The 27683-nt window shown below is 38.2% G+C and overlaps 1 protein-coding gene across 1 annotated transcript; it reads left to right on the forward strand.

Moving 5' to 3' along the window:
• Positions 1-27683, forward strand: LOC122182977 (transmembrane 9 superfamily member 2-like). The gene is made up of 17 exons (XM_042876676.1): positions 1-206; positions 650-717; positions 1895-1988; positions 3632-3759; positions 3974-4103; positions 6312-6439; positions 7556-7667; positions 9746-9825; positions 10727-10835; positions 13436-13568; positions 15094-15213; positions 15388-15445; positions 17736-17895; positions 18455-18606; positions 19066-19177; positions 19820-19991; positions 27056-27683. Exons 1-17 carry the CDS (start codon positions 90-92, stop codon positions 27121-27123), a joined length of 1941 nt encoding a protein of 646 aa, XP_042732610.1. The 5' UTR covers positions 1-89; the 3' UTR covers positions 27124-27683.

Below are 27683 nucleotides of genomic sequence, written 5' to 3' on the forward strand. Positions count from 1 at the left end.
TCGCCTGGGGCCGCCTCCGAAAGGCGCTGCCCGGGGACGCGGGAGCTGTCGCCTCGGCTAATGCTGCCTTCGCTCCTCCAGGCTGGAAGATGAGGCTGCCGGCGGCCGGCCTCCTGCTGCTGGCCCCTCTTTGTGCGGCTTTCTACCTGCCCGGCTTGGCGCCCGTCAGCTTCTGTGACGACGACAAGGAGAGCGAGGGCTGCAAGGTGAGAGCCCCGACGGGAGGGCCCGGCACGGTGCTCCCTGCTGCCCGCGGGCACCGAGCGGGACTGCGGGCCGCCCCGAGGGTCCCTGTCCTTACTGCCTGATGGCCCGGCCGGTCCCTTCCAGGAGACAACCCTTCCACCGGGATGGAACGCCGCGCCGGCTTCTTCCCCTGGCGCAGCCGGCGGTGGCCGTGGGGCAGCGTTCCGTGCTCCCACTTCGTTTTGCGGTCGGTGCTGAGGATCCTTCGCCAGTCCTCTCTTCCTTATTGCAGGCCCTGCAGAGGCTCTGGCGTGGCCCAGCGCCGCGGTCGGGCTCTGTCAGAAGTGTGTAACTGCCCTGCGATAACTTCTGGCAGCTCCTGCCAGCCGGCTGTGTGTTTCATGCTGGCTGTGCGTCTGCTTTCGCAGGTTTGGGTTTTTCACACTTCGTTTCTCCATTGCAGTCGCTGATTGAGCTCTTTGTGAACAGACTGGACTCAGTTGAATCAGTTCTGCCCTATGAGTATGACGCGTAAGTACATCCCAGTGTGCACTTGTGCTTTCTGTTCTTAGTTCATGGTGCAGCTCATGTCACAGAGAGCATTGGATGTACCGGTGAGTTTTTCTAAGGGTCTTTATGTTGGAGCTGAATTTTAGATTTAGTATCAACTCTTTGCCACATTTGAAAGTCCTTCCTACACGTGAAGCCTAGGAAGACAGGTTTGTGTTCCTTCTTTCTGGAAAATGAAGGAAAATATTTTACCTGCAGCCACCAAAACTTTGTATCTAATTCTTGTTTGTTTTACTTTAGTTTTGATTGTTGCTGGTGAATACTGTAATTTTTTTATGAAGGCAGGTAATCGGTCTTCTGAAACTGATATGCAATCAAAGAGTCTTGTTCTTGAGCATATAGAGAAGAGAAATTTGTCACTGTTGTATGTCGCACACTGCACTGTTGAAGTCTTACACTGTGGAGTGTGAGTGTAGCAGCAAAGCCACAAGCTAGCTCAAAAAGCCAACAATGTCTTTATTTGCATTAAACTTTCTCAAAGGCAATGAAGTCAGGCCCATGTATTGAGGAAAAAGTACGTATTCAGCAAAGATATGTGAATTTCTCTTTTTCATCACTTGCTGCTACCCATATTTAAATAACAGACATTGGGAACAGTTGTATCTTCTGCTTTATATTCAGCTGTATTGGACTATACTGAGTTGAAAAGAATTGGTTAGTGGCATTTGGCAGTGTGGTGAGTTAATATTGACAACACTTCCCTTCTTTGGAACATGATTCACATTAAATGCTCTTTGTGAAGATTCTTTTGGGAATGGAGAGGGGGAGGAGTAGTAATTTTTCTGGTATTTTTTGCAGAAGAGTGGGTAATTTGTGGCATAGGCTTTATTTTTTCTTAATGTGAAACACGCTATTGTTTGTTTAAATTGCCATTTGGAAAGAGTGTTTGGACTAAAAGCCTTGCATTTTGCTAAATGTACTGTAGCTAGGAAAGATCTTGTTTCAAACTGATATCAAAATAGAAGTGTTTCTAAATAGTTTCTGTGAAGGCACTCAAATTTTTGTTGACAATGGCTGACTTGTTGAAGGAAGCACAAAACTGCCATGTTACGAACAGAAATTAATAAGTTGTTTTAGGCTATTATTTACAATTAGACGTTAATTAAAAATTAAAGGTAACCTTTTCCCCTTTTTCCAGTTTTGACTTCTGTCAAGATAAGGAAGAGAAAAGACCGTCAGAAAATCTTGGGCAAGTGCTGTTTGGAGAGAGAATAGCATCGTCGCCTTATAAGGTTATTTTATACCTTAAACGTGATCCTGGTTTAATTGGAGTGCTGTCTTTTTGAGGGCTATAATCCACAGGCATAGATGAAGGGTTAATAACTGTGTGGCGTTGTTGTGTTTTTCTCTGTTTAAACTTGACATTGTTTTTCTAATAAAAACAAGCAAAAACTGTTCTTACCCCAAGGGCATCTTAGGATGGCTAATGGAAGTTAGGATGCTGGGCCAGCATTCACTCTTCTTTACCGTTCCTTTGTGACAGAGGAATCTAGAAACTATAAGTAATGTTAGGTGATATGAAATCATTCGTTTTTAAACTGTAATATTGGGGGCTGTAAACTGCTGGTTCAGGAACTGTTTCAGGTACAGCTTGTTTGTGCTGTCAGGAAATTTCCAGAGTAGGAATGAAAGCCAAGCTGGGGCTTGATCCCTGCTTTATCCTGCTTGTGTGCATTTAATATCTGTTGTCTAAAATAAAAACTTTCATTTTTGATGCATGTCATTTGTCTATGAAGTCTTCGGTAAAATAAAGATATGCAAGTGTTCTGTAAATTAGGTGTGCATTGCTTTTCTGTCTTGTGTACAGTTTTAGCAATGACTTAAAAGGTAGCATCTGTTAAATACTGGGCAGTCAATTTAGGAAAATTACTGGTAGTAAAGGAGATACGGTCCAACCAGGGCTCTTAATGCTGTTCACCTGCAGTTTCCAAATTGAGAATTCCTGATGAAGCTGAAAACTGAACTATGATTTTGTGTGAGCATTTCTAGATAATCGAAATCCCCACAGAACAGTGAGGCAGCAGAGTTTGAGGCTACTGCTGCTCAATCACTGGGGACCTAGCCACTTCTTTTCATAGAACTCTTAAGGAGATGATGCCTCCTCCCTTGTGTAAGCCGTTCCTGGAAACCTCCTCTTCCTTGGTTGACAGTTTCAAGTCTTACAACTGCTGGCCACTTGAAGCTTTTAAATGTGAAGCATGTGTTAGTTGGGTTTAATACTCAGAGCAGGTCAAGTATTGTAACAGTTACTCTTTTTGAAATGGTTATGCAGTATGAGAATTGAAAAAGCTCTACCATTTGTTAGCACTTAAGCCTTGATCACGTTAGAATTTTGTGTCATGGTTTTAATTAAGTATATTAGCTCAGTAAAGCAGGTAAATCCTAACTAGGTTAGGAATGTTATTGTTTGGTGGTATCTGCTCTTAAGTACAGATGCTTTGCAGCCTGTTGTGTTTTTTACAACATTGTCTGATAACTTAATCATAATGTGGAAAACACAGCTAGGATTAACATGGAATGTTCAGAAAAGGTATAGTTATGTAGCAGATGATGAGATTATCAAAATAAAACGAACCAGTAGAGAGAAAAGCAATCATTTCCTACTAATGTTCAAATTTTAATTCTCAAGGTTTATTTGAAGGTAGTTTATCTGGCTTGTTACAGACATTTCTGGCACTTTCAGAATGCTGGCTCTGGATGTATAAAACTCTTGAAAAATTGGTTAAAGCTACTGTCTGGGAAATTGTGGTTGGGAAGCTTTTATAGCAAGGAGGTGAACTATTTTAAAGAAGTTGGCTTTATGTGGGGGGGAAAAAAAAAGACAAGGTTTTTGAAGCAAAATCTAAATTACTCTTCTTGTGTATTTCCATACCAGTTCACTTTTAAGAAGCAGGAAACATGTAAGAAAGTTTGTACGAGGTCTTATGACCCAGAAAACAGTGCTGATAAAAGCAAGCTGGCTTTTTTGAAGAAAGGAATGCAGCTGAATTATCAACATCACTGGTAAGCTGAGATACGTGTTTGATCTTTCTTTTTCTGTTCAGTTTTTAGCATGATGTTATCTATATCCTAAGTGATTGCTTTCTTCCTTTTCCTATCTGATTGTTGTCCTCTACTGTGCATCTTTTAATGCAGAGTTTTCAATAGTGTACGTGTGTGTGGTAAATGTCAGTGTGAATAAGGTGCAAGGACTTGTTCTTTGATTATTTCTGTCTAGGATTATTGATAACATGCCTGTGACATGGTGCTATGATGTGGAGGATGGACAAAAATTCTGTAATCCAGGATTCCCAATAGGATGTTTTGTTACTCCAGATGGTAGAGTTAAAGATGCTTGTGTTATAAATGTAAGTAATGGAACTTTGTCTTTATCGTAGTAGATCTGATTTCATTTGAGGTTTTATTTCTGAGCATTGTTTTCCTGGAAAAAACAGGTAACCTTGTAAACATAGTTAATGTGTAGAATGTGGGTACTGACAAGCCTGGATGCTTCTTCTCTGTGCAGCATCTCAGTTATGTAACTGTCCAAAAATATTTATTTGAGTGGGTTTTTTTTTACCATTATACGTGAAGCTGTCTTATTGACTAAAAGCCTTAGGAGATTTTGTTGTTGGAATTTCATATGTATCCATCCTCGTACCTATTAACTGTGCCAGTGCAACTTAAAGTTGTTTCTGTGTGCAAGACCTGCTTTTTATCAATTTCACACAGAAGCTTTCTAGTGAAGATCTAGAAATGAGCAGTGTTGTAATTGTAAAAGTTCTATGCCGAGCACAGATTACAAGCTAAATATGTCAGGATTTTTTCCCCAAATGGCTGGAAGAAGACACAGCTGTGATAGAAGAGCTATATTCACAACAATTTGAAATGTGTCACTCATCCTGGGAGTTGTATGGTGAACTGATACCCTTAGGTATAATGGTGATACAGTTTTACTTCTCCTGATGTGGAGGACCACACTGTTCTCAGTGAGAATCTGCTGTGACTGTGCTCTGCCACATGCTGTTTGCAGATAATGCATTTGTGTACTTGTATTTAGCAGAATTCATGCGTTTATCATGAGTGTTCAGTTAATTCTGTCCAGCTGGATTCCAGCTGGGTTACTCCTCTAGCTCCATAGACTATTGAAAATGGCCAGCGACTTGAATAATTTGTTGTAGCTAAGTGTTCAGCTCTATCACTTCATGATATTATACTGTAGTTTATGGAGAGTAGTTTTTGTATTGATTTAATATTGGTGTATGCTGTCTTGGAAGCTATGTGATACATGACAAAGTCAGCAATTTAAATGAAAATCTTGTCTTGGAAGAAGGATCTTCATACATAATTGGCAATGGTTGAATTTCTTAATGAGTGCTTGGGGACTTCGTAGGGTGCATGGTGAAATGCTGCACATGTCCTTTGTGCTAGCTGTGCTGTGGATGCCTGTAGCTAATATAGCTGCTGTGCTCAGCCTCCATTGTAGACTGTAGATTCACATTGCAGTGAGAATGTTGCACTGCGTAGCAATAGATAAAAGAATTGTTACATGGGCAAGTAAAGACATGGCACAGTGGTTGTAACTGCAGTCTGGGCTGTGTTGGGGAGTATCATCTAGAAATATACCCAAATAACTACTCCAAGAGATGTAATTATTTGTTTTAAATGGGCAGAAGAGAAGCTGTTATAATGCAGTGGCAGAACTATGATTAATCCAGCTAACATTACTGCCTCAAGTGTTACTTTGAAATTGAAGGAAACAGATAAAAATACAGGGTTATAGTGTGATGCAGGTGTGATTCTGGTCTTCTCCTGTCAGTGAAAGATGAGATATCTGGATAACTTTAGCTCAATACACTTTAATATTAGTGTTGGGAGGGACAGGTGAGGTATGTTGTATGGCAATTGGAGAATGTCTGATTTACAAAAGAAGAAAGGAACTTTTAAACTTCAAAATTCAACCAGAAATCTATCATCTTGGTCCCTTGGTTCAAGTTCTAATTGAAGATTTCTAAACAGTACACTTTTTAGAAGAAAACTCGAGTCAACTTGAATTGACTCTGGTATGTATCATCTGTGATTTATTTTCTTTTTAGTATGAGCTTTATGCAGTTCTTCATAATTCCAAATTGTGGAAGGGTGTGAGTAGCAGAACAGCTACTGAAAATGAAACGTAGCTTTTAGAAGGACGTGGTTGATCAGCTTCAGTAGCTGGAGTGTTTTCCAAGGAGGTTTTATACTGTAGGAAGTGCAGTGGTGAATCTGAATTATGTGTAACTCGATTGAGATTTTTGAACTTGTTTTGGCAGCTTTTTATGGTAACTACAAAAAGGTGGCAAATACTTTTAAAATCCTGTTAGCAGTACGTTATGCTCTAACTATTAAATTAGCTCTTATTTATACAACATGTTACTATATAGTATATAAGAAAATGCATGTGTCTTCTACAAGCGTGTAGACCGATGTGTTTACAGTCTTTCCTACTCCTCTGTTGCACATGATCTTATTCTGAAGTTCATGACTGCATTGCGCCCTCTGCTGTTGGCAGTTTTTAATCTCTTTATGGTATTTTGCAGTCAGAGTTTAACAAGAAGAACACTTTCTACCTCTTCAACCATGTTGATATAACAATCATGTACCATAGTGGGAAGGATGAAAACTGGCCTGGTGCAAGATTGGTGATGGCACGACTGAGACCACAAAGGTAATTCTGCTTTAAAGCTGCAAAATTTAGTGCTAGGGAGGCCTAACAGTAGTTTTAAACTTAGAAATGGTTCTTGGTGTCAGTGAGTTCTGAGGAACTGATGATTCTGAACTGTGGTGAAGTTTTCATTATACTGGTTCACAGCTGGAACTATTTGCAGTCATGGAATTGCTCTCTGCAAACATCACAGAACTTGACTTTTCAGATGTTCAGCAAAGTCCCTCCTGAATGGAAGAACTGCATAGGTGGAGTCTTATAACCTGAGATAAATAACAGAAGAATTCTCATGTTTATATTGATTTGCATCTGATTGTTGATTTATTTCAAAATGCGTGCTTTCAAATCCATGAGAAATGTCTGTTAGTTATTGTTTCCCATGTCACCTCTCTTATTTTTGATGCATTGCCTCCTAAACATACTTAATACAAATTAGTATTTGTACAGTTATGTTTTTTCCTGTGTTAGTTTGGATAGTGAGGTACAGGTGAAATGTCAAGTTAATACTGTCATCCAAAGTCGCAACAATATCTAAGAAGACTAACTTATCTTCCTAAACAGCAGCTTTGTAGATTCTGTTGACCAGAGTTGAGATGCAAGAATTCAGAGAAATAGACTGAAGCAATTATGGCCTCTTGTCAGTCTGTTTGTACTTACCAGTATTTGGGAACTGCTCGTCCTCTTTTTCTACAGAGATTAAGTGCGTACTTAACCTATGAGACTACAACTTCTCAAATCATGCAGGCATCTGCAGTATAGTGTGATTTAGATAGAGCTCATTTTGTCCTGTTGCAAAGATATGGTGTATATTTAGTGGACTAGACTTCCTGTGCAAGTTTGTTCTCCTATTTTCCTCTGTTCCTGGCTGGCAGTGAGAACACTGTACCAACCATCTCCATTTTTGATTAATGCTTTATCAGTTGTATCCTAAGTGGTTGAGAAGAAAGAATACCTGTCTGTTCACTAGTGATGCAGACCACAAGGGGGCACAATTAGGTTGCATGTAACCTTAATTTTGTCATTCTGACCTGATTAAAAACCTGTCCTGATTACCTAAAAATTCACTCTAAATAGTAGAGCAGATGTGATTGTATTTTATTTCACTATTTTTTTCCTTAGCTACAAACACACGGATGAAAACAACCTGAGCTGTGAAGGTCCACCTATGGAGATTCCTGGAGAATTCACCAACAAACTGAATTTGATCTATACTTACTCAGTGACATTTGAAGTAAGTATTGAATCTGTTGTAAAATACATAATTCCTGAGAAGAACAAAATTGAAACAAGTAGGTAATATGTTGGCAGCCATAACTGGGTAGTGTAAATTCCCTGGGGATCATCTTGTGAAGCAGTTTTCCCAGAACCTATTAAGGTTTCCATTACTGTAATTTAAGTGATGCTTGGAATGTGTAAAGCCTTTTTCCCCCCCACTGGCATCCAGTTTCAGATAGGAAATCATATCTTTTTTTTTTGTAAACTATATCCATGTTTTAGAAAATTGGGCAGCGTGATTCCCAAATAATTATGGTCATTCAGGATTCTGATGGTCAGATGATATCCTCAAACTGTAATCTTTACTTTCTTATTGAGAACCAGCTTTTTTGGTTTTAGAAAACAAATAAAAATATGTAGACTTTGGTTTTGTTCTATTAGGAACAGGTTATTAGATTGATTAACTGGAGTTGTTGTATTCCTTGAGATACACTCTATGTTTTCAGAGTTCAGTTAGGTTTGTGTGAGTCTCACGTTGAAGAAATGTCTGTACAGTGTTTGGGGACTTATGTTTTAAGTATTTATGAGCATATCAAGAGGCTGTTTTTCTAGTGAGGTTGCAGTTGGTGTGTTGTTTTGCTGTACTTTTCTTTACTTGCTTCCTGTTTGTTTGGAGTGGGTTGCCATTCGTCTCTTACTGTATTGTGCTTTATTCAGCCTGCTGCAACTTAGGCAGGAGGAGATCACACTTTCTTGAGAGACTGAGTTCTTTACCCCAGCATGGAAAGTGAGCCTCATGTGGGGAGCTGTTTCAAACTTTGGAGCCTCAGTTCCAGTCTGTCCTAAAAGCCTGATTTTTCTTCTGTTTTGGGCTATGATCTTAAAGGATTTGGTTTGAGACCACCAGCTTATTTTGCATAGCTAGTTGAATGGCCATCATATGGTAACAGCTTTTGTTGTACCAAATTGAGTTTGATTTGAACCAGTGACCCTGAGGTGCAAGGCTCTATATCCTCTTACTTTTCCCTTGAGTCTCTAAATCCTCCTTAAACTCTCTGATTTTACTACATGAATGAGCTTCCTATATATTAACATTTTTGTTTAAATCTTGATGATGAATTGCAATGCAGAATTGCAATATTTACCCATTTATTCACACAGTGTGTTAGGCCTTTGGGCTATCTTTTCTCTTTTTCTGCAGCATAGAGCAGGTAAGGCTTAACTGCTGCTGATTCAGACACTTCCAGCAGATGGCATTCAAGGCACTTCAAAATTAACTTTCTGTGTTATCCATTAGTCTTGATTTGGAATGAAATAATAACTGTTTATTTTGAAACTTCAACAATTAAAGTATATTTAGAAGGAGAATATTTGTTGATGAAGAATATTTAAAAAGAGAACATTAGTTTCAGTAAGCTTAACTACCTAAATAGGTAAAATGCATAAATAATTAATGATCCTTTTTTTGATATGACAGCTGATTACGAGAAGGCTGTGGTGTTTAATTCATTGCAACAGGCCAGATATTCAGCTCTAGATGTGTGAGAGGTATACATGGTTGTCTCACTTGTTTTGTACACTCGTGTGCTGAACTTCTAGCATGTGAGCAATTTGACACTCAAGTAGGGAACTTTAGGTCTGGTAAATCTGTCTAAAGTAGCTGTGAGCTACTGATAGCTGCTGTGCTGGTGAGGAATGATTTGTAGCAATTACAGCTGTTTAGTTGTATTGGGTTTTGCACCATTCTTGATCGAGGACATGAAATGTGTTGAACGAAGTTGATGTTTCAGGTGTATGCTATGTTGGGAATACCTTGAGGTGATGACACAGGTGTTTTCCAGCTTGGGAACTGCAGGCAGCTATGTACCAAATCATGGAAAGATGAAGGGGTTGGTGAAGCTTCAGTTTAAGGTAAAATTCTTTGAAAGGCTCAAGAGATAAAAAGAACTAATTCAATAGGTAGGCCTAACATCCAGGGTTTATACTGAGCTTAGGTATTATTGCTGAATGGAGGATTTGTGGAAGAGATTTTATGTGTCTTCCTTCTCAGAGCATGCAGCAAACTTTAATTTTTGCTATTCAATGTCTTCGTAGGAAAAGAATAATATTAAATGGGCTTCCAGATGGGACTACATCTTGGAGTCTATGCCACACACAAACATCCAGTGGTTTAGGTAAGATTTGCATTTATTCATTGAACAGCACTGCAGGGGAACACAAAAGGCTTCTGGAGATATACAACTCCTGCTGTAGTAAAACAAAATCTGTTAGCCTTCAGGCAAGTAAAGTTTCTTGTTTTCATATGCATAGTAACTTATCAGTGTTGCATCTCCTGGGACTAACTATAGTATTGCATTTCACCAAAGGAATGCACCATTAGCGTCCAAAAGGAAAGCAGCCTCTGTGGGCTTAGTTCATTCTGTAAAACTTTTGAGAAGCTGCTGCTCTGCAGCATTCTTATTGTTACTGTCTGGCTTCCTCCATCTGTGAAGTGAGAGGTATGTATGTGTACTGCTTGTTTTGTACTCAGCAGCTACATAAAGTAGAAAGAAGGGCTTCTTTTATGAGGAAAAGAGGCGTATCGAGTAAGTAAATAACTTATCTTGCAATGTTAATGTTTTGCAATATTAAGTGTTTGAAAAGGCTGATTAAATATGGATTAAATATGTATCCACAAACTATTTACTGCTGATGGAGATTTAATTTGTTCATAACAGCTTTGATTGATTGGTAACTTCCAAATCAGCTTTGGGAGCTGTAGCTGTTTCACAGGGAAAATCACTTTGGCAATATGTAAGAAGGAAGATGGTGAAATGCAATATGTCTGTCTTGAGAAATAACATCATAAACTGCTATCCTTCTGTCTCCTATGAAGTCATGAGGATACAGAACTTGAAACAGCTTATTGTATCTGGGTGGGAAAGAACTGAAATGTCTAATGGAATTGTTTAGCTTACATCTGAGTATGTAAGACTATTCCTTGGACTTGAGCTGTGTTTGGGGTTTTGAATTGGGGGTGCATGCCCTGAAGTCTGAGTAAGTAAACTGAAAGTTTGACTTTTTCTTTGTCCACAGTATAATGAATTCCCTTGTGATTGTTCTCTTCTTATCTGGCATGGTGGCTATGATCATTCTGAGGACTCTTCATAAAGATATTGCAAGATATAACCAAATTGACTCTTCTGTGAGTAAGATTTACACTTTCTATGTGAGCACATTTTCTGCCAATATCAGTAGTAAGCTATCAGTTACTTTCTGAATACAATCTGAAGAGATGCGTAACTATCAAGAATTTATACATGCTAATATATGTTGGGGTTAAAAATAGCTTTATTGCCATCTTTTCTCACAGCAGGAATAAATGGGCTGATGTGACAGCCTTATTCCTTGGGTGTCACTTGGTAAACTTGTGATATGCAAGGGCAAACTCAACAAAGTAAAGCTGTTGTCTGTTTGCTTTTTTTTTTTCTTTTTGCTAAACCAATGGCCACAGTATACAGTGCAGACATTGAAAAGCTGAAGGAAGGTGTTCTGGCAGTGACTCACCATCAAGAGGTGCCAATTGCTTTTGAGAGGCTGCGTTTTGGAGTCAGCCTGAACACACAGCTAGCAGTTATGACGCTGATGTGAGCGGCCATATGTTACACACTCCTCATCACTCAGAGTGCTCAGAAGCCATTTAGACATGGTTCTGGGCAACCTGCTCTCAGTGGCCCATTTTCAGTAGGGGATGATCAAGATCACTTTGGGAGCTTCCTTCCAACTTCAATCAGTCAGTGATCCTGACAGTGGCAACCTGGGGTGACACCAAATATTCCTTCTCAATGCAGCCTGTTTTCAGTAGTATTAAATGGCTTTGGTGTAAGTGCTGCACTAATTGTTGCAGGCACGTGCATAGCACAGAAACAAAGATTTTGCTGTGGTCTTGATGTGTTTTCCTTCTAAGCATTCATTTTGAAGTCTGAAAAGCCAAATTTGAGAAGAGCACAGATATTTTTACTGATAGGTGTCTTCTTTCCCTTTGGTAAGAAATCAAGCTTGAAAACTGTAGCTGCCAGGTATTGTCCCCATCTGAAGCTGCGTTAAAAAGCTCAGTTATTATAACTTTTCTAGTTCCAGAGTGGTTTGTAGTAGTTTGTAGTTTAGTTTATTCAGAAAGTGAGTGAGATAGCATGTGGCTTGTGAAGTTTAGGAAGTTTGTGGTCTAAATTTCATGAGAAATACTGTTGTATGCAAGAGAAAATAAATACTATAAATAAATAGTATTATAAAATATATCAATACTATTGTAGGCAAGGGAAATCCTTTGAAAATAACTTTTAACAGGTGATTATAGCAAAAAGCAAAAATAATTGAGTGAAATCAATGTGAGGACTGGTGGTTATCTTCCTAAATATTACAGGAGGGATTCTGATTAACATAGGCTAACATAAATTGGTATCTGCAAGTCAAAGATGAGGAATAAAGTCATATACTACAAAGGCTGTAGTTACTGGCTATCTTGATAAAGAAATACTTTAAAAGACACAAAAATGTTTCATATTGAAACTAAAACATCTTAGAGTACTTCTTTTCTTCTGTGTGTTTTTGATATTTAATATCTTATGTTAATGCAAATACAGGCAGCAATTAAAGTGGAAGCATTTTTCAGCATTTTTTCAGCTCTCGTTCTGTGAAGCTCTTGTTTGATCTCTCCATTAAGTCATGTTCAGTATCTATAACGCGTCGTCTTTGTTAGCTGGTCATTCTTCATGTGATGGAGTTGTGGAAGTGTGCTTAGTTTTTATGGATAACAGCAGCAATAGGTGTGACTTTCAAAAAAAAAAAAACACCAACCCTCTTTTTCAACCATTTATAAGGGACTTAACAATGTGCTGCAGTTCAAGGAACTAATTTTAGAAAGGTGTGAAGTAACAGTACAGGAGAAGAGCAAGGCTGAAGCTGCAGTGAAGGAAATTAGCATCTCACACATTGTGAACATTAGTGGTTCCACTCAAAGAGATAAATGCATGACCCTGTGATTATAGTTCTAATATGTGTGTTTAATGTTCAGTTAAAAGCAACTGGCACTAACTTTGTGTGGTGTAGATTTAGTGAGACAAAACATTAGTGAAGTATTTAGTTTAGCAAACTGTGTGCAGTACTTCTGGGTTGAATGAAAGCCGTGTGAGGAAGGAACTGATCTACTTCAGTCATTGTATGTGGTTATGTGGTTTTATTTTTGTTTCTCTGAGGGGAAGTATTTGTTTTTTTAGCAACTTCAGAGAAAAGCAGAGCTGACTGAGGATCTCTGCCATGCCATCCACCCGTTCACCTCTGTCAGTGGAACAAAGAATGTTTGTGCTTGTCCCTAGTGAGTCTAGGGAGCAGACTTTCTGCTGGAGTACAGGGAACAAACCACTTAATCCTTTTCAGTATTGTCATTGAGACTGATATGCCTTACGAGAGGGAGGGAAAAAAAAAAAAGCTTGAACTAGATTGGAATGGTATAATCAAAGTTAAATGGAATGCTTTGTTTTGGTTTAAATGTAGAATGATGTTACGTGATTTGGCTAATCGCATTTTGTTTCTTTTCTCACTCTGAGGATCTTCTTGATAAATCCTGCTTTTTGCTTTCAGTGAAAACCATTAGGGGGTTAAAAAAAATCGATGAGTGATGAATCAGATGCAATTAGTCTGTCTTCAGAACTGAACTGGACTTTAAAGATGTATTTCACATCTTGCTGGTGTTAATTCCCTACTGCGTTATGTATCTTTGCTAAAGACGTTGCTGATTTTGTACAGGAAGATGCCCAAGAGGAATTTGGCTGGAAGCTGGTTCACGGAGATGTGTTCAGACCTCCAAGGAAGGGAATGTTGCTGTCTGTCTTCTTGGGTCAAGGAACACAAATTTTTATCATGACTTTTATTACTCTGTGTAAGTAACTGGTTTATTAAGGTAATGTGTTTGTAGCACAGTAGTGTAAGAAGGATACAATGTTTTCAGGCAGTGTTAGAAGCTTTCTCATGTAAGTTTATCCTGTTGCAGGTGGTACTGTTCAAAATGTCCTGGTACCTGGGTTACCTCGTAGTCTTTCTGACTGTAGAATTGAATCTTCACAAACAAAAACCAACCAAAAGCAGTTCATCATGGTGTAAATTATCCAAGGATCCAGTGTTGCAAGTTCAAAGACACATAATCAAAGCTTTAATATTCTCAGAATGTTTTTTTTATCTAATATGTTTGACACAACAGCCTGCAGCCATATAGAAATAAGAGCTAGAATGCATGCCAATGAAATAATTCTGACACAACATTGGGATAATGACAGCCTGCTGTAAATAGCTAGACAGATACACGACACTGGTACCTGTCACAAGTCACTGCTTTAGTATGTTATCTATAAAGTATATTATAATTCCTTTTTTTTACTGTACCAAAGAATTGGAAAGTGTATGGATACTTATTACAAAAGCAGGATTTTTCAAACTTCACTCTTTTTTTTTCCTAGACACAATGAGCTGTCATTGCTGCCAGAGATCTGCTCCTTTTTTTCTTTTCATTATGTGATGCTCTGAAAATAATATCAAGTTAAACATTTTTTTCCTGAGGGATTTGTCCCTCGTTATTGATCACAGTTATTGTAACTTCAGTAGTTTCTTGTGCAACTGGAGTGGTGTTGAAAGAAATGAAGGGCAGAGAAAATCCTTCTTCTGCCAAAACCCAAAACTTTCTACTAGAGATCACTGAGAAACTTCTTTTGCGAGGATCTCAATTTGTTGGCCTTAATAATTTGGACTTGGACAGCTTTTCCTTAATAGAGTTATTTTCAAAGCAATACCTTGAAACGTGTTAACCATCATGGTGGCCGAGGACTTCTTTAGAATTTCAAACAACTAACTTGGTCTTAAGATGTAAGATATGTTTGTTTGCATGATATAAGTATCATGCTTATACGAGATACATACAAGATAACATACAAGTATGATACCTTCATACTTATTTCTAACTGGAAAGGCAAACAAACCACAACCCTTAGTGTTGTCAAAGTTTTTGGCTTCTCCAGACTTAGTTCTCCCATTCTTTATGCCATATACTGAACTTATTTTATTACTTATCACTCAAGAATAGTGGCCACATATGTTTGCAGCAAGCAGGAGTGTAGGGATGTTGGAAGCAGTCTTTTTCAAGCTGCACTTTAGTTCAAGTTCATTCATCTATGGGAGGTTCTGTTTTTCAGTCTTCTGGCTATGGCACAGTTTCCCTTTAAAAGATAAGGTGCTTTGTAATTTAAAAAAAAAAAAAAAAAAGGCAAGCATTGACAGTAGGGGTATGTTCATATAATGGAATATATGAGAGCTTGTACCGAGCATCGTTTGAATATTTGCAAGTCTTTGTTCTGATATATTTTACAGAGGAATTTAATGTGTCAACATGTCTAAAGATTTTTTTGTATCTTTAGTCCTAGCTTGCCTTGGTTTTCTTTCTCCTGCCAACCGTGGTGCTTTGATGACCTGTGCAGTTGTGCTGTGGGTCTTACTAGGAACTCCAGCTGGTTATGTGTCTGCTAGGATGTACAAGAGTAAGTACAAGCATTTGTTTAATGTGGCACAGCAGGTTAAACTCAGAATTGCTGGGCTTATATAAACTTCACACTGGAGCTGATGTCTCAGACAGTAAACCTGCTTTGTGCCATGTTGCTGAAGAGTTGGAAAAAAGTCTGCATCTTGAAATTGTTTTTACTTTTTTCCCTCAGCATTTAGAGGCGAGAAGTGGAAGACAAATGTTTTGCTTACAGCTCTGCTTTGCCCTGGGTTAGTATTGTTACCCCTTGTTATTTTCCTTTATCCTTAACTCTAAATGAACACTTATTTCTGTGCTCCTGTAGCTTAAATGCTTTAGCTCACGAAGCTAGAAGTTGTTTTGGTTTTTTAGTTTCTGAGGCCACTCCAAGAGCAGGTTCAGGATATAGAAATGGTGAGATGCGTGGAATATCCTATCCATCTCTTGCTACAAATGCAGAAATAACATCTGAATGTACTGTACTGCTTTAGTTGGTCTTGGAGTTCTTGTGAGTGACCTGTTGCAGAATGTTGCTGAGGAAGTTATCACTGGCAGTAGAGCTCTGCCTTTAAAGACAACAGAACTTAAACCAAAACAGATCTAATAATCTGGAAAAGTTTATTATGGTTTTGAATAATCAGAGTGCAGAGATTCTCATGAAGTGGTTATAATCTTTTTGAAATTGATCATTACCTCACATTACCTGTATTTATGAGATTGCTGTGGTGTGTATCATCCTATGACCAATGCTGCTGTGCTTGGGAAGTGGGAAAGCACTGCTACCTTTTGTTTTCTCATAGCTTGCAAGACCTTTTGAGAATTAGGTCAGTGAAGAAAGGGAATATATTTTGTGAGTCTCTTGTATTTCATTGATGCATCTTTGGCTGCATGCAGTACAAATGTTTTTGGAAAAGGTTGAGGAGAAGGTTGGAAGTCATTTCTTAAGGTATTTTTGCAAAAAAACCATGACAATAAAATATAAATTGGTAATGTAATGTGAATTAATGTAGAATTTCATGAGATGAAATGTGATGCATTTGTTAACAACTGAGTGTAGTATTTTTTGTGAGGAAATCTTGTTTCTAAACAAAATGGGCTTCAGTCTCCCTGCTGTCATTTAGATATTATCTGGAGAGAGAAGAATTTATCAGTGGAAGAAATATCATGCTGATCATTTAAACTCTCAAATAAATTAAGTTTCACAGAGGAAGTAAAATGATTGGGGACGGTAAAATAGGAACAGATGTCTTGATTATGCTGTGCTAGTTCATGAATTTGCATAATATCATAAACAGCCTGGGGCATTTACAGTCTCAGTAGACTGATGGGAGTTCATATTGCAGTATTTTTCTCTAACTTTGGAGGGGGTAACTGGGGTCTGTATTACAAGTGTTGGCAGATTATAAAGGCTACCAAGACTCCTCAAATGGATTTGATTTTTATTTCGTAATGTATGAGATGCTTATATCACAGGTAACTTGGGTGTGCTTATTTAACAAGTCTATTTCACCAATTTCAACAAGCATAAGCTTTCACCTAGGAAGAAAGGAGCCTGACTATCAATCTAATTCCCCCTTCCTCCTTCCTTTTTTTTTAATTAAATACAGCAGAGTATGCATGTTCACTTAAGGGCAGCATAGATTCTGCCTAAGAAAGTGTTCTTCAGTGAAATCCAGAGAGCAGTGCATTTCACCAGAGCCCTTTCTTTTGGATCTGCTATGACAAATCTCTGGCTTCATAGGCAGTGGAAATTCAAGCAGGCTATGGGGTTCTCCTGCAGAACAGTTTGATTATTCTCGCAATGGGATGTTGGGAATCTTCAGCAGACTTCTTGTAGTTGTTCTCCCAAGGCAAGGCAGATGCATTTAACTTGGGAGGAAAGAGCAGGTCTGGAGAGAAGTCACAGCTGGTGATTTCTTTGTTTAACTACTTCAGATCCGTGGGCTGCTTAACTGTGCAGTTTCATGAGGGGTCAGTACAAAAATTCTTGTTAGAAGGAAGAGTCCATGCTGTAGTCCATCCTTCTGATGCCGTGTTGCTGTGCCATGTGCTGTGGCATGATGTGTTTGTTGTGAGACTGACAAGGCCTTCTAAATATGGGATTTTTCTATCACTGAGTATGTGTTTTTAGAGAGAAATCAGTGAGAGAATGAACATAAAGGAGTTAAAAGATCAGCCATAGTAAGAGAAGTGATTCAGATAAGTTTTTAATTTGTTTTATTGTTTAACATACTGTGTATAGATTTTTATAATAGAATCTTTTTGTTGCTTTGTGGTTTTACGTGTGGAATCTTTCCTTAAATGATGGCTTTACCATAGATGCTTGCATTAGAGGCATTGAATGTTGCAAGTGTTTTTAAAAACTGCAGCATTGCTGAAAGTAACTAAGGCTGTTAGAGAATGAAAGGCTGTATTAGGAAAAAAAAATGTTGGTTCTGGCAAATATTTTAACTGTTTTGTTTTCAGTACTAGGTATTTATTGATATATTATTATTCCAGAATATTTTGATGTATTTACTGATTTATTTTTTTTTTCTTCAGGATTGTCTTTGCTGATTTCTTCATTATGAACCTTATTCTGTGGGTGAAAGGATCTTCAGCTGCCATCCCTTTTGGTACTTTGGTTGCTATCCTGGCCATGTGGTTTGGAATTTCAGTCCCACTGACCTTCATCGGTGCATATTTTGGCTTCAAAGAGAAGGTAGGGCTCTTAGCTTACACTTCAGAAATAGGTCTGCCTTCTGCATCTAACCATTGAATCCCTAGTGCAAGAAACAAGGCCTTGTAATTGTGAAATGATTGTTTCTGAAGATTTTAAAACTGTTTATGTGCTCATAAAGTTTCGCTAAACTTTTTTTCTGACCATTCTTCAGAGTCAGAATTTGCTGGTGCTCATGTGGAAGTCTCACTGCCTGTTATATTTCAGTAGTATTTCAGAGTACTTCAATTTGTACTTCAGTAGTTTGAGACAATGCCAGGCTGCTAAGAATTATTTTTCTATTAGCAATTGAACAAGTTATTTTCTTCATGTTCTGACTTGCCAAATAACCAATAGCTGCAGTGTCTAAAGAATGTGTGTGCATTTTTGGTAACGGTACAATAGGAGTGTGGGTTGTTCTTTCAGGTTTAGTAACCTATGATGGCTTATGGCTGAAAATAACCAAAATTTAAGTCCATCTTTAGGTGTTGCATACTAGGGGAAAGTAATCTTATTTATGATGTAACAATTTATCTTTTAATCACATTAATTTCATTCAAAGCCTATTGAACACCCAGTTCGTACAAACCAGATTCCTCGCCAAATCCCGGAACAGTCCTTTTTCACAAAACCACTGCCTGGTATCATCATGGGGGGCATCTTGCCTTTTGGCTGCATTTTCATTCAGCTCTTCTTCATTCTGAATAGCATTTGGTGAGTATTGCTTTTTTTGTTGTTCTGGTTATACTGGTTTAATGGCATATGCCCAGTGGGTTTGAACATCCCAAACCATTGAGTATGAGGGATAGCAGATTCTTCTTCTTTTTTGTTTTTTTATCTTCTTGCAGACTTTTTTGGAACCTCCAGAATCTGTTTGTTTGTTTGTTTGTTTTCTCCTCCATAGAATAAAAAAATGACAAAACTGGTTGTGTTAATAAGAGTAATGCGTGAAATTAGAGTTCCTTGTCCTATCACAACAGACCCTGCTAAATGCAAGCATGAAGGACTAGATAATTAACAGAGCACATTCAAGCAAAGAGAATAAAGATCATAGGAACTGGCCAATAGGCCAAGTTTTCCCTGTGATAGTTTTTTGTTTGGTTGTATTTGTGGGTTTATCTGGCCATGTAACTTCAGAACCAAAAATGATACTCTTTTCTTTATTTCTTTTAGGTCCCATCAGATGTACTACATGTTCGGTTTCCTGTTCCTAGTTTTTATAATTCTTCTAATTACGTGCTCTGAGGCTACAGTTCTGCTGTGCTACTTCCATCTTTGTGCAGAGGTAAGAAGTTTCAATGTAGCTAATGCTTTTCAGCTGAAAAAAGGTTGAGGTATTCTCCCATGCTGTGGTATGCTGGACTCCGCAAACGAATTGTACTGTCAGCCCTCAGCTTGCTTATCCTAGCCACTTCTCTGAAATGTATTTTTTGATTCAAAATGTTGGAGTAGTTTTTCCAGTAGTTCTAAGGCTGTCATTATAAACTGTGCTGCCTTTAATGGTGCAGGCGTTTCTGCAAGTACGTGGATGTCAGCACCAGCTGTCTGTTTCTGTTCATAAATCGGAGACTGCTACAGAAACTTGTCAGGCAAGGCTTCAGCCTTCATTTGATGCTGGTGTTTGACTTGGTAGTAGAAAAATTTTCACTTACCTGAGACAGTGTAGGTAAGGACTTTATTTTATGCTACCATTTGCAGTAGTTAAGCACAGTTGACAGCCTTGATCCTTGAACAACTTAATGTTCATGGTTGAAGCAGTACAGCTGACTATGAGCAAGGAAAGGTGGCTGTGTGAGAAACATTTTGGATTTACCTTTCAGATAATCAAATTTATTTAATAAAACAGTGATGTTTTTTCAACTAACTTTTCCTTATTTTCTGCTTTCTATGTGATGTCTCTTATTGAAAGGTTTATTGTTTCTTGCAGGATTATCACTGGTGGTGGAGGTCGTTCTTGACAAGCAGCTTTACAGCTGTTTATCTCTTTATCTATGCAGTTCATTACTTCTTCTCTAAACTCCAGATAACAGGAACTGCTAGCACCATCTTATACTTTGGTTACACAATGATCATGGTCTTGATTTTTTTCCTTTTCACAGGTGAGTATGGTACTCAAAACTAATGCAGGAGTTTCATTATTTGTTGTAAACTTCACCTAGCATTTCTCAATTCAATCTGAAACTTAATTCAGTCAGTGTTACTTTTGTATCACTCAGTGTGTGGTGTTATAGCATGTCATAATGAGATATCCATTTCGGTTTTTTGTCTAACTTGAAATTACTTTTATTTACAGTGCAATTTACCTTCATTATATATTAGCAGTGAGCTCAAACCATTGCGTTTTCAGGGAACTATTCTTGTTCTTGTTCACTTGTTCTTAAATACCAAGGGTATTGAAGTGATCTCTAGTTAGGTGGCATTACCTGCTGAGTTGTGGTACCCTTTTTTAATGGCAGGAATGGACCTTACCTGGCAGAACCAAGGCTCTTATTTTTAGTAGTCCAGCTTCTGTTTCCTGATGGTGTTCGAGCAGACTGCCTTCTACACAATTACTCCATTATTCATAATCATGTGGCTCAAACTGTAATTTTGAGGCTGATTTGACCTGTGCCAGTTCTACTGTGTGAAATTAGAAGCGCTTTGAAGCTCCTACTAGTCAGGAGTGTTTCATGTTGGTGTTACTCATACTGCTGCTGTTATATATGGAGTTTTAATACGCTAGGTTTAGTAGTACCACTCGGCTTCAGGTACTAAAGTACTGCAGTGATAAAACTAAACAAAATGCTAGTTCCTGTATGATAGGTTGTTCATAAAGCCTTTATGTTCATTCCTAAGACTGAAGAGAAAAGGGAAGGAAAAAAAAAAAAAAAGGTCCTTGGGGACCATCATGCCATCCATGTTATTACTTAACATCCACCTGCTGTTTGAAACCTGCTTTCTGTTGCATCCCTTGATGCAATTTAGAAAAGAATGGCTGAAGTAAGTAACGAAAGTAAGTCTTAACATCAGACTTTGCCAGGTCAGTAGAGAGAGGGACCTCCCTGTTTCTGCTTCTAATACTGATTCAGTGTCAAGAAAAAAAACCAAACCAACCAAAACCAGCAAAACACTGAAGAAAATGTCTTTATTTGTTTTAATAATGATAACTGGCACTTATTCCTAGATTTTTATCATTGTTGTTATTTAGATGTGCCTTTCTTCTAAGGAAAGTCAAGAGAAGCTTTTGTTTTTTTTAAGAGGACTTAATTCTTCTAATTTTTAATTATTAGAGGGCAAACATAGAAGTTGGCATATTGCCAGTTGAAATCCTGCTTAAATCCTGGCTGAACAGACAAGCTCCAGATGTCCTCTATAATATATATATATATACTAAAAACAAAACAACAAAAAAAAACCCTGTAGTCTGAAATGTTTTAATTACTTTTAAATTAAAGCAATATGTTAACGTGTCTGGGTTTTAGTGTAGGTTAGTTGCTGTTCTGCCAATTTCAATTTCACTTACAAGATGCAAATTGGTAGAATTAAAAATATCCCTTTCATATATAAAATGATAATTGAAACTGTCATGGCAGCTGCTGAAATGGTATTAAAAGCTTCAGATGTGCTGATCCTGGAGTTCTTCACGTGGAGGCCAGTGAGGCCCCAAAAGTGCAATAATAAATGGTACTGCTGCTTATTGCTGTGCTGCTGTCCCTGTGGCAGTGCTCTTTGTTTAGAGCTGTGCTAGCAGTGATGGTGCTGTGTTTGTAGTTCATAAGGAAAGCAGCTGCGTGGGTGCACTTACACTTTTTAAAGCTTAGAACACTCAGTAGGAAGGTGGAAGGTTTGTATGTAACACATCTTCATTAATGTAAAATGTTGTGCTAAATTTCTTTCCTGTATTTAGTTTGATGGCTGGTGTTTGGGCTGATGTGAGCTGTTACAGGTAGATTACTCAAAGTTAGGAGTTTTCTGCTTTATTTTTTTTTTTTAAATATTCCTTGATAGCACTTGCTTTGGAGCATAAAGGTTTAGTGCTTCTCAAGCTTATAGAGGTCAGATTACTAATACAATTTCCTACACTATAGTAATAATTCCTCATGTATGTTTCCAAAATGGGACCTTGAACTGTTCCACTTATGTTAGCAGTAGGTATTTTGGTGTTCTGTGTTCTTGCACATTAGATCTCAACAGCTGTGACAGAAATATAAAGGGCAGTGCCAATACCTCCTGCATGGCAGTGTGTTGCTGTGAACATCACCTAAAAGATCATAGTGAATAACAAAATAGCAGCTGAATGCTTGTATGGCAACAGCGACAGTAATATAGTCTGACTGGTGGAAAACTAACAATTCATGTGCACACCCAGAGAAGACAATTTGATTTTATGTACAAAGTGCAGCTAATCTTTCAAGAAGTAGTAAGTATGGTTAATGGGGAAGCTACGTGATTACATGCGTTTTATGCCAGGAGACAAAAAGTGCTGATTGTAGTCAGAGCGTGTTGCTTTAGTGACCTCTATTTTCGAACATCGTTTTCACTTGTGAGTTAATGCCATTTTCAAAATTGAGTTTTGATCTTCTGGGTAGATTGTGTTCAGAATCCGAGATTCTGAAGCACCCACCACTGTGCAGTGATTGAAACCAGTATGATACAGAGAGCTTTTAAGGTACATAAGAAGTATCAGCCAAGTGCAGGGTGCTTTTTCTGTTTGCTTTCTTACAATCTGTTCGTGCTTTGAATTCCTTTTTCTTCATTAAACAGTAAAGCTGGAAGAAATGAATAGAGCAGAGAAGTCTGCCTAATGTATTTAGGCATTATTCTGTGGAATAATCCTTGTTTTTTAATATGGAATTTAAACTATTTACTAATAACCTTTCCTTACCCAGTTAGATACCAGCTTGAGCTTCTTTCTGAGTATAAGAAAACTGTTTCTTAGAGTATACACACCACTGTATTCAACAGGGTGGGAACTGGAGACCAAAACCTCAAAAAGCAACAGATGTCAGGATCTCTGGTATAAGTATAAATTGGGCAATAAGTTGAAATTCAAGAACCCAGTTGTGAAGCTGTCTTGAGTAGTTTCTCTAGCCAAGGAACAAACTGCTTTGCATGAGTCAGATCTTTTGGCTGTGCTTCCCTTGGATGAAGAGTCCTGTACCGTGGACTGCAGGGCTCTAGGATGGCATGTTTCCTAGGTGAGGAAGGGTTGTTTAGAAAGGTAGAATCATAAAAAACAAGGGTCACTCATTTGGGGAAAAAATAAAGGTTTATCTGCAAAAGTAAGTTCTTAAATGCATGCTATTCAGCTGCTTTTTCATGTTATTGAAGCCGCTGAGTACTTAGGGCTGGTTAAAGTAATCATTATCCACAACATTAAATGATCGTGTTGGCTTAAAACAGGCTTTACTGTCTCAGTGGGAATACAGGTGTCACGCTTGGTGTCTCTGTGCTGTGATGTTTAATAGATGTGCATATTAAAGCTGCAAAAACCTTACAATGGAAAGGAGTTTAGACCAATCGTAAAGTAACTTCAGAGGTTACTTCTTTGAACTAATTTTTTTTTTTAAGTACTTAATGTTAGAATTTAGCTACTTTAAAGAAAAAAGCTGTATGTATCTCTTCTGTCTCCTTGTGTTCATTGATGTGTGTCAGTGAAGCAGCAAGCTGGAGTGCTGTGCTTTTTGTTGATAGTGCCTCGAGACTTTGGTTTCAGTTTGAGTGTGTTTGAAAGAAAAAACGTACACGCGATGCTCGAGTGATTGCAGCTTATCTAAGTAGGCCTGCTACTCTAATGAGAGCATAATATAAGCATAATTCAAGTGAGGAATTAATTATTTTGGTGCAGGATATACTTAGAAATATTCTCAAGTTTGAAGAGCTGAGTATGTTTTTAAGAAATACATTTCAAACGTGGCTACTTGAAATGGCAAGGTTGTATTTTAAGCAGTACAACTAGCAGTGGCCATTTTACTGGGTCAAGCTGCAGTTATGGGCAATAGCTTGTGTGTTTATCTGTGTTTTAAGGTGGACTTGGTCAAAGTAGTTCAGGCAAAAGAGGAACCTGAGAACCTGCAGCGTGATTCAGCACTGTGCTATAGATCCAGTATGTTGATTGTTGATCTTTTTGTTTTTGGATAGAGCTCTAAAGTTGGTAACAAACAGCACATTTGTGAAGTGGACTAAAATAGAGAAGACATTCTGGCTTGAATTTTTTAAGTAAACCAGTCTAGTTCAGAGTTGTTGTTATTCTTCAACCATTATTCATTTGCACATCCCTTTCTGATTGGGATATTTGCACTCCTTTGGAAAACTGGAAGCCTTTTGACAAAATTTGTGGACCTCTTTAGTGACATGGATTCATAAGCACCTGTAGGTCTGAGATGGGGGGAAAAGACCTGGATTTCAGTGGAACCAGGCACTGTGCTGCTTACATTCTAACCCTAAAACAACAGTACATAGAAACATTATAAATAAATGTTTCTTTACCTCATGTCTGCTGCTGTCTATTGGTATTGATTCTGTAGTACCAACACCACCATGTGCTGATCTCATTCTTTGGACCCTCCCATGTCAATGAGAAAAAAAAACCAACTGTGATCACTGAAAACTCACCCTGTTGACTTGCTGAGATTAATTCTCTCTTCTAAGTCTTCAGTTGGATTCTTGAGGTGGATTTCAACCTCGCTGTGATTCTGTCAGCACCTTTCAAACCATTCTGATCTCCAGGTATTAAGGGAAGGAATCTTTTGACTGATGACATAGTTTGGTGCTTTGTTTTGAAGTTGTGAGTCTATGGATTTCAGCTGTGTAAGATGTGCTTGTGTTTGTGGAAAGGAAGAAGAAATTATTCTCCTGCTACCCCCTAACTATAGATATAGGGCTAAAGAATTGTGAAAGTAACAGCAGAAGGAAATTCAGCTGACAAAGAAGGTAGTGAGTATGTAAGGCTGTATCTTGGATTGAGAATCTAACCTTTCTCCCTTGAGTTTGTAAGTTCATGGATCAAATGTGATGTCTGACAAACACTGCCACTTATCTCTTGTGCTAGAAACAGACTTAGGCTGCTTCCAGTACGTTGGCAAAATTTCTGATCAAGTTTTAAAAAAAGAACTGGGGATATTCAGTCTTTGATTTGCTAAACTAAACAGACCTTTTTAAGAGGGAAGTTGAAGATCAGTGTTACTGAAAACTGCGGAAATCTGTTTATAGATGAAGTGCTGGTTCACAGTATGGAGTCTGCTGTGAACGAGACTGTGACTTTTAGAAAGCTGGTGTATTGGAAAGATTCAGTGACGAGGGTCATCAGAGGAAAGTGCTGTGGATTTAGAGTGTGTTCCCATATTAAGTTGTGGCACACTCAGAAAACTCATTGTGTCGAAATTATACAGTTTTCTTACAATATTGTAATTTGGTTGTGGAACAGCAGATAGATTTTAAGGTGCACGATCTGTTAAACATTTGGAAGAAGCATTGCTTTCAAAGCCGTAGGAGGCTCAAAGTGGGCTATATTATAAAATCAGCTAGAAAGCAGATGCTGACAATCATTATTGGAAAAAAAAACAGGAGAGTAAGGCTTAGAGTAACAATGCTAATATTGGAGTATTGGACACAGTAGGAAGGATTGGGAATTGACCATAAACTGCAAAGACTTTGCAATGTCAGGCCTACAAAGGAATTAAATTCCTTCTGAGGTTGGTGTCTGATCTCCTATCAAGAGCAGTAAATCTGCTGTCACCTACTGTTTCAGAGGATGATAACTGCAAGCTCGGAGGGAAAGGGTAATCTGTGGCACATAATAATAGGCTGTCAGAAAGCCTTTAACTGCAATATACATGGTAGCATGAAGGACACAAGAATTGGTGTATAGATAATAAGCATCCAAAGAGAGATTTCTAATTTACCACGTGCATCAATGCGACCTGAAAGACAGAAAGTGTAATGAATGTAGAAGAGACAAATGCCCAATAATGAAGCTCCTATTTAGTACATAAGTCTCAATGAAATAATGGGAAAGGTTGGAGCTGGTATTAAACATGGGCTGTAGTAGCAAAAAAATATGAATGTAAGAGTGCTGGAGGTGAATGCACCATCTTGCAAGTACTGCAAGATGTATCTGGTGAGGTTGTCTTGGGACTGGCGTACAGACCTTACTTTTTTTCTGGTAAAGATTAGTATTTGTGTGAATGTTTTCCTGTAGGTAAAAGTGTGAGAAATGGTGTCTCACTTAAAGTAGAGGCTTAGGACTTGATTATATGAAGTTAGTGCTGCTTCTTATTCTGTACTCTGGAAACTTGAGCCATAGGACTCGACATATGCTCCAAAGCACTTGCAGGGGGGTTGGGTGCTGTCTTTGGTGCTCACTATTGGGTGACTAAAGAACTGGATTGGTAAGAAATTGAGGAAGGTTATACCAAGCCAGACCACGGCTCTGCTCCGCAAGCATCCTAACAGCAGTACTCCTAGGCAGGGATGTGAGAACAGAACATGTATGCTGGTGGTACTTTTTCCCAGCCTCTCATCAGCCGTGGCTTAAGGGCTTTTTTAACACTAAAAATGATGTAAGTAATAGTCTTTGGATTTCTTTGTTTATTAATTTGTTCAGTTGCCTGAAACATTGTGTGTTGTGGTATCCATAATGACCTGTGGTAAGCAAATCCGTAGTTTGAATACACTTTACATAAAATTGTTCATTTTGGTTTGTTTGCTACTGCTAGTTCTGTTTGGTGCTTTCTCCCAGCTGCAGTGCTTTAGTGTTAGGATATACAGAGCATGGAGGTCACTGCTCTTTAGTGTCAATAGAACACAATGGACAGAAAACCAGACCAGGTGACTTTCTCCCAAGTCATGTTTTGTAAGCTGGCTGTGAGCTGTAGATCTTAAAATCAGAATGACTTCAGGTAGATGCTGACTTTACTTGTGTATAAAACTCAGTTTCTTAAATGGTGCTTGCGTGCCTGCTAGTGGTGCCAGCATCACCACCTTCCATGTATTATCAAGTAATCTTCGGTCTAAGTCAAGAACTTAAACTAAGGATGACTATGTACTGCTAAATCTAACAGGTGTGTTATTTGGGATGGTTAGCAGGGTTACAATGTTATGTTCTGTCCTGCTGGAAAATACTTGTTAGACCTTTTTCTCTGGGCACAGACTGGAGGATAAACTAACCTCTTTCTCATTTTAGGGACTATTGGATTTTTCGCCTGCTTCTGGTTTGTAAGTAAGATTTACAGTGTTGTGAAAGTGGACTGAAAAGCTTCAAAGTGTCTTTTGAACATATCTCCCTTGCTGTTTGATAACTTTTTTTTTTACCATGTATTGAGAAACATGCTGTGTAGTTCTAAGTTCTGATTTGTAAAAGCGAAGAGCAGACTGCAACATAAAATACAGGCTTTCATGGAAGGAAATGGCACCACTGGAAAAATGTTTACATCACAGTACTCATGGAACGTGTTAATTCTAATCATTCTAAAAATTGTATCCAAAATTTGATTTAGAACAAGTAAAAATCCTATGAACTAGTTCATTTCTGAAATGAGTGCATTATACAGTCCTCCAGCAGGAATTTCTTGGTGTTTTTCTTTTTTTTTTGTTACCTCTCTTGATTTCCAGTTATATACCATCAAAGCACAGGACTATCGAGTAATTCCATGTAAAATGTGAATTTTTAACTTAACTATGATTGTACATATTATCCTGCACCTTCTTTACGACTAGATATCTTCTTACAAATGTACATGCATTTAGTGTAATGTAGACTTTATTAAAAATACCGACACTGGTTTTTGTTCAAATAAAACTGTACAACTCCA

The sequence above is a fragment of the Lagopus leucura genome, unplaced genomic scaffold (assembly GCF_019238085.1).
Source record: "Lagopus leucura isolate 7727_CA_CO unplaced genomic scaffold, USGS_WTPT01 Super-Scaffold_100016, whole genome shotgun sequence".
Classification (NCBI taxonomy): domain Eukaryota; kingdom Metazoa; phylum Chordata; class Aves; order Galliformes; family Phasianidae; genus Lagopus; species Lagopus leucura.

What these genes read in the sequence shown, in the direction of transcription:
- LOC122182977 (XM_042876676.1), top strand. Translation starts at nt 90, where the DNA reads ATGAGGCTGCCGGCGGCCGGCCTCCTGCTGCTGGCCCCTCTTTGTGCG. An exon ending in AAGATGCTTGTGTTATAAAT is followed by an intron (nt 4,104 to 6,311) that starts GTAAGTAATGGA and finishes GGTATTTTGCAG; the next exon opens with TCAGAGTTTAACAAGAAGAA. An exon ending in CTTACTCAGTGACATTTGAA is followed by an intron (nt 7,668 to 9,745) that starts GTAAGTATTGAA and finishes ATGTCTTCGTAG; the next exon opens with GAAAAGAATAATATTAAATG.